General features: G+C 34.8%; 1 protein-coding gene across 1 annotated transcript in view; it reads right to left on the bottom strand.

The window, feature by feature from the left end:
- The window catches only part of LOC136849709 (angiotensin-converting enzyme-like), a 65,145-nt gene that overhangs the window by 43,600 nt on the left and 7,005 nt on the right, over window positions 1–14,540 (bottom strand). The window contains exons 2-4 of the mRNA XM_067123071.1: window positions 4,072–4,223; window positions 3,264–3,428; window positions 1,533–1,629 (exon numbers count right to left, since the gene is read on the bottom strand). Coding sequence (XP_066979172.1) covers window positions 1,533–1,629; window positions 3,264–3,428; window positions 4,072–4,223 — 414 coding nt within the window. The remainder of the gene's footprint in view (window positions 1–1,532; window positions 1,630–3,263; window positions 3,429–4,071; window positions 4,224–14,540) is intronic.

Below are 14,540 nucleotides of genomic sequence, written 5' to 3'. Positions count from 1 at the left end.
AACTTTGAACTAAATAGCACGGGATGCACGTTTCTTTTATGTATGTATATGTATGTATGTATGTATGTATGTATGTAAGTATTAAGCTACAAACGTCCTTTAATATCCAATTCGCTCTACCTCGGAAATAATATATTTTCATATATGTTACCCGAAGGGGAATTTTCTAGTTGATAATAAGTTCGTCGTCTCGTGGACTCGAACTTATTATCAACTAGAAAATTCCCCTTCGGGTAACATATATGAAAATATATTATTTCCGAGGTAGAGCGATTTGGATATTAAAGGACGTTTGTAGCTTACTGCTTGTATATGAATCACGGTGATGTGATAAAAATTCATGTATGTATGTATGTATGTATGTACAGTATGTATGTACTTATGTATGTTTCAATCGTTGCTCAAGTTTCTGCTCAGGTCTAAGGTCATTCCGTGGGAATTATAATTTCTTTCATAGTTTAAGATTTTTTTGTCTTTAACTCTTAATCGTTCTGAGAATTCACTCATTTTGGCTGTCAAAGGAAATCACGAAACGAGATTAACGGTGATAAAAAAAAGTACGCAACTTAAAAACTGGACGTTTTTGGTACAGCTAAGCTGATTTCTTTCAACAGACAGTTACGAAGCTTACGATAGTGAAAGCTTGCTGATTGCATTAGACAACATATAAGTAATGAAATAATATGAATAAAACAATATATATATATATATATATATATATATATATATATATATATATATATATATATATATATATATATATATATATTATATATATATGTATGTATGTATATTTATCAGTGTAATGTAGGCTATAAATTAAGCAAATCCTTACATGTATTGTTTTGTTTCTCAACATTTTTGACGTATAGATGAAATAGGAGATAGATAGAGGTTAATGTGGCATACCTTTAGAAGTAAAATTTATTCATTACAAAGACTGACTTACTGTAAATTATGATTTACATTCGAGTAGTGACAGCATTATCGGTCAAATAAATAATAAGAATACCAGCGATAAAAACTGTGAAGAACATTCAGCTGTAAACATCACGGGACTTCAAGAAAGAAAAACAAATTCCCCAAAGTAAGCGTACGCCGCCTTTTTGGTGGGTATTCAAAACAAAATACCGCAAGTAAAAATACTGTACGTAGGAATGCCACGTTGCCAACGCAACAGAGCGCTTTCTTGTCAACTGAAAATTTGCTGGAGCACGCCAATTGACGTAGAGAGCAATACAAGCACTGTGCCTGGTTCCATCATGAGGTTACGCGCTTTCACTTCAAACAAACAACAAAGAAACGTTTTACAGAAAGCAACAAAGCGGTAGAACAACAAAGGAACTTTAAAAAAAAAAAGTACTTGGCTTCACCATAATAAGGTCGCATGCTCTGATGTCACATGAACTTTAAACAAACACAACATAACACAAGGAAACGCGTTAGAGAAAACAACAAACCAACCCTTGGGAAGAACAAAAAATAGATAAATAGAGACAGACAACGACAAGAACAAAAACACTGGACAGTACCTGGCTCCAGCGTGAGGTCGCACTTTTTGCCGTTCTTGTAGTCACATATCTTTGCAGTGCTGTAGGTCGTCTGCATTTCGGTGACCAGGTGATTGAGCTGAGAAGAAAATGAACGGTGGTTAGTTCATTCAAAGAATGGCAGAGCCGTGGAATTGTAATTCTTAGCAAGAAAAGTATAATTGGCTACGTTCGTAGGTATATTGACGCGCATAACTATTTGTTTAAATATTATCAGTTGCACTCCTTTGTTCTCCTTTCTCCTATTCCTTATTTTTCATCCACGACTAATCTGTTCTGCGCAAGCGCACTAGGCACCTTGCTAGGCTTGTTCCTGATCTTTTCGGCATTATAAAAAATATTTTAAATAAATATATGTACTTTGATTTTATTACACTAGTACTTTTCATGTTAATGAGGAAATTTATATGTAAGGCGTAGTATATAGTGAAATGTAAATTAATAGTAAAATTGATTCTAATAATGAAATAAACGTGAACAACATACATACACACACACACACACACACACACACACACACATATATATATATATATATATATATATATATATATATATATATATATATATATATATATATATATATATATATATATATTATTATAGACAGTATTTTTGCTTAAGTTAGATGTTTATGCAACACAACATAAAATAATATTGTAGAATTTGTTCACGTATTGCAAATTGGAAATCTAAAGATAAGATTTTTAGAGCTTAAGGGGAACTTTTTTCTTTTGTATATATTGTTGTGAAAGTTTTAATCATGTACTAAAATATTTTCTCAACAACTGAAGTGAGCGTCTATAATTAAGAAAAGTATGCGAAATTTAATACAGTGTATTAAAAGCAAAGCAGTGTAACGTTTCATTCTTATTTCACATACTAAATATTATATATATATATATATATATATATATATATATATATATATATATATATATATATATACACACACACACACACACACACACACACACATATATATATATATATATATATATATATATATATATATATATATATATATATATATATATATATATATATAGCTACAATGATTTTTTTGACTTCTTTAACTTCACGAGTTCCTCACACTTTTAGATACACTGTATTGCAATATTCTTTTTGGAAACTCAGTTGAACAATGAATGTTTTTTATGACGGTAGACATTTGAAATAATAATCATTATCATCATCGTCATCATATAACATTGGACACATTTTAAATAATAATCATCATCATCATCTAAATATAAATCTAAATTTAAATCTTCGGCACAAATCGGCACAGAACACACCTGTGATTTTTAACCTCTGATAATATTTTTAGGTTAATCAACAAAACGCTCCACATCAGTTAACTCTCGTCCGTCATTCTACTTTATTTTAAGATTGTATTTTTCATGTGAACAAACTTTGTCACCGAAGTGTACATGTATATTTCAAGTAAAATGTTATTATATAAGTAAAAGTCTTATGTATTATGTATACACACTCACGCACACAAATACAAACACTATACAGTATACATATACGGTATATATATACATACACACACATATATATATATATACAGTATATATATATATATATATATATATATATATATATATATATATATATATATATATATATATATATATATATATATATATTAGCACGCGCACTCACGCACACACATACACATTATATATATAGTACTCAGTAACTTACTTTTTCGAGGTCCTTCTTAGGCAAAGCAGCAGTTCCCAGGACTGACAGGAACTTAAATTGTCTCTTTAGGAAAGGATCACTGAAACTTTCCCACTTCCCTTTCCACTTCTGGACTTGATTCCAGGATTTCTTCTCCCAGTCTGCATACACCAGCTGTGCCTCCGCCTGGAGAACAAGATGTTTCGAAAGAATAAGTTTGGAAAGAGGACCAGAATCAAGGGTTGCCATTTTGACAAAAGCAGGTCACCATTTTTGGGGAAATTACACTTTTCTTTCGGCTCCTTAACGGCTGTGGGTGGAGGGTATATGAAGGAAACAAAATATGACAATGAATATTTTTTGAGATGCAAAGATCAGTAAAAGTGATAAACCTAACTCTTAAAGGGATAAAGGTTATATAAATAGAAAACAATAGAAGAAAGTGATTCTCAAAGCTTGCCAGTGAAAGGAATGAAGCAGCCGCTGAATCAAAAACGTAATTAGAAAACATAATTGCAAGCAACTCCACTTTCTGCCTGAGCCTGAACTTTCAACTACTAATACCAAAGATGGCTTCCCTGACAATACACTCCCACTTCACTGGTTCAGTGGCGGGTTTTATAATATTTATCTTCAATTAGTGGAAAATCAACAACAGAGCAAAATAACCCGGCTATGATTATTTCTGGAGTCCAAAAAAAGGGAAAATATGGGTTGCTTCCCAAAGGAACAGACAGACCCGCCCATTGAGGGGAAGGAGACTACAGGAAATGGGAAAAAATTTCTGCAAGGTGATCACAAAAGCATATGATTTTGTAACACATCCTACCTTCTCCTTTTTGTGCTTGTCGGTGATTTCGGCCTCATAGTTCCAGCTGGCAAAGTTGACCTTTGTGCACTCTTTGGATCCCTGTTCGTCCAACTCCTTCAGGAAAGCGCGAGCTTCCTCTTCAAGGCCAACTGATTCTGCGTGGGCTTGGCCTGAAGAAAAAAAAAAGAGGAAACGAAATTTACTTTTATGGTAATGGTGAGGTTTTCATATTCTCTCTCTCTCTCTCTCTCTCTCTCTCTCTCTCTCTCTCTCTCTCTCTCTCTCTCTCTCTCTCTCTCTCTCTCTGACGGAAGATGACCGTAATTAGGCTTTATCCTTGAAAAATTGAAGAATTTGCACTGAATAGCTTAATTACGAACATTATCACTATTATACAGAAAACGTGCGATATTCATTCCCTCCTATTTGTTATATTAATATTTATATTTTACCTTTTATTGGATATCAGCTTTTTTCTCTTAAGGAATGACACGTGCTAAAGATCGTATAATTCGTCCAAAGGTCGTTTGGAGTCATGTCTACACTGTAAAAATTTTATCTCAGTTTCTCTGGTAATTCCCAATCACATGAAATTTTGGATCACAGGAGTGTTGTCCTATCAGACGTGTGATGTTATGATTTTAGGTGTTATGCCACAGTTTCATTTTCAAATAATTTTCATTTGACATAACTAATTCTGTTAGATTATTACTTTTAATGTATGCATACTGAGCGACAAAAATTAACTTAATGGAAGGGAACTTGAAACTGATGAGCGGTATCGCATAATGTTCTCCATGAGATTAATTTATTCCGAATATTGTGATTTCAGTATTGCTTAGTTGGTTTTGTGATTTGGGATAATAACCTTTTTATATATATATTTAACAATTCTGAAATGTGTTTATTCCATCGCATTCCATTATTATTATTATTATTATTATTATTATTATTATTATTATTATTATTATTGTAGCTGTATCAGCTTAAGTGCTAATACCTCTACTGGTAGATTGGTATATTCATCCCAATAACACTCGATCTCTGAAATGCCTTTATTGTATTTCACCCTTAAATTAAAGGTATCGTTATCACACCCATCAATATTGCCTTAAGGCTGCCACCAACGCACAGTTATATCTGCGCTTTAGGCAACAAGGTTGGGAGATGTTAATATTCTTATTTCACCCGTGCCTGTCTTAACAAAATGCCTTGAGAAGGGAATTAAGGGTTTTGATGAAATTATTATTATTATTATCACTTGCAGGGAAGGCATCTCAATTCTGAGCCGCTGCCAGGTAATATTAGCAACAAGAAATATGTCTGGGTGTGTACACCTTATTAATCGTGTATAATTCCTCTCATTATCTATAAACGTACATTCACCTATCTCATATTACAGTCATTATAATTTACAATCCGTTTAATTATTCATTCTTTCTTGTGCATGCTTTTATCAACGTTTTACTTTGCTTTTCGTTTTATAATACTTTAAATCTCTCTCTCTCTCTCTCTCTCTCTCTCTCTCTCTCTCTCTCTCTCTCTCTCTCTCTCTCTCTCTCTCTCGTTTCTTGAATAAAGGGTCTAATTATCCTTCCTGCTTTACGTTGACAGTTTTATTAATACACCTAATAGTTTACTAGCATGTGTATTCATTCGTTCACTAGCACAAGTTTGTAAATATTTCACATAAATTTTGTAACTGGTTTTTTAAAGTCATGCATTCACTTAACAGCATTAGACCAGCCATGGCTTGTATGTGCTACGAGAGCTGGATAGAGGGTGGGGTGAGGGGTTAGCAAAATTATCTGGCAGGACAGTAATTAAGATGCCGAGATGTATTTTAGCATTCTTAGGCCTTTCTTAGAGAGAGAGAGAGAGAGAGAGAGAGAGAGAGAGAGAGAGAGAGAGAGATTTAAAGTGTTACAAAACGAGAGGCAAAGTAAAACGCTAATAAAAGCATGCATAAAAAAATTAATAATTAAATGGACGGTCAATTATAATGACTGTAATAAGAGAGAGAGGGTTATAGTGTGCTTGAATGTGATGAAAAGCGAGAACTCTCTGGTTACTTTCCACAGTGAAGACAAAAGGATGTTATGATTTCTTCCGTCAGCGCGCGTGTGCGTGCGTACGTGTTACCAGGATGTCTCAAGAGCGCGAGAATATAATATTTAAAGCCACTGAAACCATACCCTTCCAGCGCTTATGTTTAAATGTAGCGAGTTTCGGCGGTTTGAATGTCCGACATTCGTCGACATATTTGAGTGATTCTGGTAACATGCTTTTGTTGGTTGGATGTTTTGAGCGGATTGAGGACAAGCGACTCAACAAAAGTCGTTGAAAGAAACTAGTGGGAAAGAGGGAACTGTGTTGAGAACGTCGAGTTAGGCGAAACCAGGTAGTGGTGAGAAAAATGCAGGAATGTTTATTGGAAGGACTCTACAAGGGATAGGAGCCTCAGTGAAGAGGTATTGGAAGGACGACCACTGCATGAAGAGAAAATTCGAACATTTTGTTTATTATTCTTTTATTTTCCTTTGTGTATCGTTTTCTACTGTTCTGGTTCATTGCATAAAGACAGCTTATTTGTTTCTGTCCTGGGAAAGAAGTTCCTTTACATTTACGGTACCACTTATCACTGTCCCCTTCACCATGAAATATGTTAATGAGACGACGAACGGTTATTACGTGTTCCACCTTCCTGTGAGCTACATCCTCTGTGGAATCATGACAAGGACAAACTGACGAAGGTTAAAGGAAGTTTCTTTCTTCCTCATTTGTTTGAAGTTTTCCTTTAAACAGAAATCTTTTTGTAGTCGATCATTTTCTATAAGAAATATTTCTTTGGAATTACTGAGTGCTGTTCATTGGAGCAAGAACCCTAGCTGGTATTAAGCCAGCATAATCTAACAAAAACAACATTCTCCGGAGCGTCAAATATATTCAGAGGCCTGTTGAAATGAATGACAGTTAAATTTTCCCACTACTACTACTACTACTACTACTACTACTACTACTACTACTACTACGGTGGTGGTAGCAGTTGTAGTAACAATACTCGTATAAGAACAACTACTATTATTATCGTTTTGTTATTGTATTCATCATTAGTAACAGAACTTTCACCGTCCTGAGACAATTATTTCCAATAAAGCAAGATTTAATCGTAACATTCATGAAAGAAAATACGTATTCAGGTCCTCAGAAATTTGAGAGAGAGAGAGAGAGAGAGTTTGCTACTTTCTTCATTATCACCAACATTATCACAATTGTAATTACAGCTTCAGTTGACAGCTGTGCATGCGAAGCCCCGCTCGCATCTACTGAACGTAAAGGCTGTACCACGAAAGATGCAGTTTCTGTTGAAGGTCAGAATGAGCCCCGGGTTCCCAAGGAGGGAAAGTCCCCCTTGTCTGTGTCCTTGGTCCTGTGTCGCTTTTGTTTACTTTCGATAAAGGAAACAAGGTCCAAAGAAGAGGACCTCGAAAGGAAAGAGGGTTTGTCCTCTTGATTTCGTGTCTTTTTTTCGTATGTATTGGTTGTGTCTGCTTGGGGTATGTTTTTTTTTTTTTGTTAAGTTTACCGGTTTTATCTTGAAAACTATTTTCGTTTTGATGCTTTTTTTCATTCTGGTTTACTAAATGTTTTTATGCACGAACGTCATTATGAATATACGTCTTTATTTTCTTAACTGTTCATTCGCGAAAACCTGATCCTGTCTCTTGAATGCCCGTACCCTCAATTTTTTTTTTTTTTATTATCCGCTGATGTTATAAATTGGCCATTACCTATAAGCATGATCCAGTGTAATAGGTACATAAATATACAATAACTTTGTCGCGGATTAATTTCTATGATATTTACATCTTTTATGCTTGCAGTATATTTGCAGCAAAGCGGATAGCGTTGGCTTGTACTGCTCTCACATACCGGTTTGGGGTTTTCGCAATCCCATTCTGCATGGATACTTGTCCCACAGTTCATATAAAGCAAGCGCGTCTTAAAGCAAGGGTGCTGGATGCAGAGATAAAACAATAAATGAATGCAAAACTTAATAGAAAAAGCAATACTTGCCTCACCCTCACTCTAAATATAGCTATCGGTCCAAGTGTGTTAAGTAACTTCAGCAAAACATCTTTTTTGTATGGTTGGGATTCCCAAGTTTCTAGGAAAATACATCTGTGGGTAACATGAATGTTTTTGCATACAGGACAGGCTCTCCAATATCGTTCCTCATCGTGATTATGGGGTGTATCTGAAAAATGGAATTCATCTCGTTTTTTATTCAGTTATGTTGTTATTGCGTAATTTTTTTTATATTCTCTTTTTAGTGAATAGGACCGACTGTTTCACTTGTCTTTTCCTCGTCAGTCGCCTAATTGTCTGAATTATTCATTGTTTTCATGTGGTTAAGACATTTCAAAGAACTGTCTGTTTCTCTCTTGTTCTTTCTGCTTCATATCTGTCTGGTTTTCTGTTTGTCACTAAGTTTGTAAAAATAAATTTCTATCGCATTAAAAGTATGGTCAATATAATTGTAAATACATTATCAAAATTTTCACGAATAAGCTCATGTATAAACAGCAGTAAGTACGGACAGAGAGAGAGAGAGAGAGAGAGAGAGAGAGAGAGAGAGAGAGAGAGAGAGAGAGAGAGAAACATCGTAGATCCACGTGTAACATTCATGTTCGCGTCAATCAGAAAGAACTCGAATGGCAAGCCAACATTGCAAGTTTACATCATTTTACTTTATCTTCTGGTGCTTATTCGAGTTCTTGCTTGTATGTGTTCATCGTTGAATCTGCCGATGTTGCACCTGTTTTTATTGTCGATGTCTTCGTAACAATTTTTGCATTGACATTTCAATGTTGAATTTGTATGTGATACCTCAAAATTTATAGTTCTTGCTGTTGCAGTTGTTATTACCCAAGATTTTATGGTGCTGTTGGTGTTCCAGTCGTTTTTCTTTCTTGAATAGTTCCTTTTGTTACGTTTTGATGTTGTCGAGTGCGTTATTGTTTGTCGTTCTTTGCCCATGAGTTTGCTACTCTGAGTCCTTCGCTACTGCTGATAATTATGTTGACCTCATTATTATTGCTGTCTTTGGGAAGGTGTGATATATAGTAGATGTACAGTATGTACATGCATATAGATAAAGTCGAAACCGGTCCTCCTATTTTTTGCACCCGAGGTAATGTCATATATATATATATATATATATATATATATATATATATATATATATATATATATATATATATATATATATATATATATATATATATATATATATATATATATATATATATATATATATATATTATTATTATTATATATATATATATGTATATATATATATATTATATATATATATATATATATATATATATATATATGTATATATACATACATTATATATATGTATATATACATATACATATATATGAAATTTTTTCACACCGTGATTTATATAATTTACATTCTGCGTTAACGACTTGGAAATAAAGTCGAAACCGGTCAGGATCTTCACCCAGTCTCCTAGTTTTTCACCTGAGGTAATGTCATATACACACACACACACACACACACACACACACACGCACGCACAGTATATATATATATATATATATATATATATATATATATATATATATATATATATATATATATATATTAATGAAGCTACAAATGTCGCAATATCTAATTCATCCCAGAATATCCCCGGAGAATTATCACCGAAGGAGTTTTTTTTTTTTTTTTTTTTACCTCTCTGGTGGCTCAATGGTTTGACCGTCGAATGGAGTCGCTGGAAGGTACCGTGTCGAGGGATCGAGACCCAGCGGTACCGATTCATTTATCATAAAAAAAAAAAAATTCCACTTCGGTGATAATTCCCCATCGGTGATATCCCCGAAGTAGCGTGAATTAGATATTAAGCGACATTTGTACCTTAATGAATATATATATATGTGTGGGTGTGTGTGCATATGACATTACCTCAGGTGAAAAACTAGGAGACTGGGTGAAGATCCTGACCGGTTTCGACTGTATTTCCAAGTCGTTAACGCAGAACCGATACATATCGGTAGAAATCAATATATGTATATGCTAGAGGGACAATACGAACTAAAGGTCCACACCTGACAGGTGTCTGTTATTTTTTCATCTGTGGCAGAACCGATAATATCAAAATAATGTATTAATGTAGTTATGACAATGCAACACATACATACATACATATATATATATTTTTATCTGTATATATGTATATATATAATATAATATATTATATATATATATATATATATATATACGTATGGATATGCATATATATACCTTTATAATGTTTATGTGTATAACTATTCTATTTATGTGTTTGTTTACCCATATGAACACTTATACAGTCATGACACTTTTCCTCTTTAATCAGACCTTCCAGACCGAGTTTCCTGAGGGCACTGTTATTTACTCACAGCCATTTAAAGGTAGAAGGCAGCTCTCCACTGTTGTAATAAAAAGAGTCTCTTCTATCTCTTTGTGTACGCGGAAGAGGAAATGACAGTTGATAAGGGACAGGAATCTGTGATAATTTATATAGATTTCGCGAATATTTTATTTTTTTGCATCCTGGTCTTTCATTCTTTTTTAGTGGAATTATTCCGCATACTAAAAACCTGGCCTTCATATAAATTATGTAACAATATTTGAGGCAATAATCGTAATACACTAATGATGATGTGTATAGCACTCGGTAAGTGATTGTTTTCACTTGGTATTAATTTCGATCATTATTATCACATTTAGGACATGCACATGCCTAATACAACGAAGTCTTTACGACAAGCTGCGCTGACTGACGCAAATGTCACATACTTTGCCTTTGAAGACTAAACTGTCATTTCGGATTAACAACTTAGTGTTCTCATAATTAAATCTTTTATATAAGAAATAAAATTTACGTACTTTTCGTAACAATGTCATTCAGCAATAAAACAAAACCAGATAACCAAACTTCCCGTCAACCAGACAGACATTTTCTACAGTAATTCACTATACGCCTCTTCCTCTGTTAAGGAAAACATCAATTTCTTTCGGGCGAGGTTGCTACCACCACCGCTCGCCAGATTGATGTAACGTACAAGGTACTTATGTGCCAGCAGCATTTGGTCCTTCTTGATGGCCACCCACCTAAGTACTGACCAGACACGAAGTTATTTAGCATCACTAATCTAACGACCATGAGTATAGCAGTGAATAAAGTTGCTCCTTTTGAACTGAGGGTGGATCTAGCAAAAACAGAGAAGCAATACTGCCCCAGTCTTTACCCATTCAGGGATGAACCCCTCTCCTGAATACACTTCTAAAACATAGGCGGCTTCGTATACTTACGCGAGCGCGCGCACGAACGCACACACACACACAATGTGTGTGTGTGTGTGTGGATGGGTTAATAGCTGAATGGAGGAAAATGTTGAAGATACGTGCGTTTACAACAAATAAGTAAAAAAACATCAAAATTAGTTTCTGATAATTTTCGTACTTTTCCCCTCAAATCATTTCAAGAGTGATGCAAAGTTCAAAATAAAATAATATCAGTTAATCAGTACGACCATGTGACCTTGGTCATTCTGTGATGTCGCATGTGCCTGCGAGGAGCCAAGAGCGCCTGCGCGTTCAATATCCGGTTTTCAAAGTCGCCACATATTCACGGTAGACTTTGGTCACATGTCCAAATTTCTCTGAAAGGAAGACAGGGAATCTCCCCGCTCTGCGAACGATTGTTAAACTCTCCGTTAATTATACGTAAATACACATACAGTATATATGTATATGTATATATATACATATACCTGCATACGTATATTATATATATACTGTATATATATATATATATATATATATATATATATACTATACATATATATATATACATATATATAATGTATCTGTATGTATGTATGGATGTATTCAACCATACGTGGTGGTTTTCTCCTGTAGATGCTCTGTATCTCTACGCATCTGCACACAAACATACACGCACAGATACAAACATACACACACTATATATATATATATATATATATATATATATATATATATATATATACATACATACATACATACATGTGTATATATGTGTGTGTGTGTGTGTGTGTGTATGCTAAATTGCAAGAGTATATCAGATTAACTTCTGAGGATTTTGTTGACATTTTTAAACGATTAACATTGTCAAATTCTCAGAGAACATCAAAAGTGAGCAATCAGGTAAATATGACAAATAAAATTGCAGTCAAACTTACGCAAACATAGCACAAACAAATCACTAAGACATTGTTCCACCTACTGTAGTAAGTCAGTGAATATTAAGAAATCACAAATTGCCATTAAACCGTAAAACTAGCATCCATCTTCACATAAAACTTATCAGTTAACCGATCATTCTTGTTGTTTGGAGTTTCTTTTAAACAACAAATATAGAACCAAAATGGAGAATGAATGGGATTCATTTGGCACTCATTAGGATAATTTGTCGCACAACAAGACAAGACAAAATGCATTCCTGGATTAAATGCATTCCTCGGCAAGGATTCAAGTGGTGTCGTAGCGTCTGCCCGGCTGCCAGCCGCCAAATTTTATTGAACAATTGTTTTTATTCAATCTTATAAGATTTTAAGGCAGTCCAAAACTGTTATTATGTAATAATTCCTTTTTGTGTGTTGCTAAAACAAGGTCTAATAAATAATGTAGTTGTCATTATAAATCGGCCGCTGAAAACTGATACAGATATTCGCTAATACACATACATTGTGTGTGTGTGTGTGTGTGTGTGTGTGTGTGTGTGTAAGGCTTCTTGGCGAAAAATAACATTAAGTAGATCGATAGACAGATAGCTGACTACAAGGAAATGAAAGGTTTATTGAAGGAAAATAGTTATATGATTTGTAATTGCATGATAAAGAGATGATATACAGGTGTACTGGGGGATGGCTTTGGTGGTCAAGAATAAACTGTTAGAGAAAATTAGGCACTTAATATAAAGAAGAAGGTGACCAAGAACTTCAAGAAGAATAAGTTGTTTTTCAGAGAAGTACATGCAGGCAGAGAGAGAGAGAGAGAGAGAGAGAGAGAGAGAGAGAGAGAGAGAGAGAGAGAGGGGGGGTTTGTTAATGAACAACTGACGCTCAATACAAAAGATATAATTGGTGTTCTGTCTGAAGTGAACGAAGTCCTGGGTCGATGTCGTAAGTGTTTTGAAGAATATTTTGTCTAATCTGGAATGTAAAAGCAAGGCGGAGGGCAGATCTGAATGACACTGAAGTGGAAAGGGTTAGTATGAGTTTGAAAATGGTTGTGGGACTGAAGAACACTAGGAATTGACAGGAATACAAGTGAGATGGTGTGTTACCGTGGAGAGAGTGATCGATTGACTGACGAAGATTGGAAAGATAAATCTAGAAGAGGGAAGGTTCAGAAGGAACAACAAAGACGAATAATTGTTCCATTGTATAAAAGTAAAGGTGACACAGTTCTCCTCGCTGCTGGGAGAAAGGGGCTGGGGATTTGGTAACATGTAACATTCGCTACCGGGGTCTAAGCGATGTCAGGCAGGGCAGCCGATCGAGGCTACGGCCTTGTCCTTCAAAGAAGGCATCGTGTTACCCCATATAATAATGGGAAAAATGCACGTTAAAGACGAAGAAGAAGAAAAGAAGAAGACAGAAACAACAGTCAGAACTATAACACTTCTTAACATACCGGGGGAGCTATATGGTACGATTTCGTTTAAGAAAATAAGACGGGTGACATTGGGATTGATAGGGGAAGGACAGTTTGGCTTTAGACAAGAAGACGGTTTTGCTAGGTATCGGTTATATGATGAGTTTGGAAGTAAAGTGGAAAGTCTGAATGTGGCTTATATGGGCCTTGGAAAAGCCTCTGACAGAACTGATCAGCTACGTAGAAGGTGTTGAAAAATATTAAAGTTCATAAAATCAAACGTTTTATGGCAAAAACGAGGAGTATGTTAAAATATATAGATGTGGAAGTGACTGGTTTGGTGTTAAAGTGACTCTGAGACAATTGTGTGCCATGTCTCCGTGGTTTTTTATTAACTTAGGGATGGAGCTATCTGAGAATTAAGAGAAAGGACAGTACAGTATTTGCAGGTGCTAAGTTGTCGGATAAGATAATGAATCGTGTATGTAATGGTGAATGGTTGATGTTTGTAGACAGTACCTCACTGCTGAGGATAGTGAAGAGAGACGGCAAAAACTCGTGAAAGAACCGGGAAGCATTTGCGAGAAGCAGTGTGTGTGTGGAGTTGGACGTGCCTGATGAGCCACTAGTTTTGTGAAAGGTTTCTGCACAGGGGGTTCATCCAGGATTTATTATTTCTATAAAATTTGAAGGTTCCCTACTACGGGTAAGGACATAATGTTAAAAAATGAACACACACGTCTATATATCTATATATCAATCAGTCT

Source organism: Macrobrachium rosenbergii, chromosome 21 (assembly GCF_040412425.1).
Source record: "Macrobrachium rosenbergii isolate ZJJX-2024 chromosome 21, ASM4041242v1, whole genome shotgun sequence".
NCBI classification, from domain to species: Eukaryota; Metazoa; Arthropoda; class Malacostraca; order Decapoda; family Palaemonidae; genus Macrobrachium; species Macrobrachium rosenbergii.
This window is presented reverse-complemented; position numbering and strand designations above follow the sequence as displayed.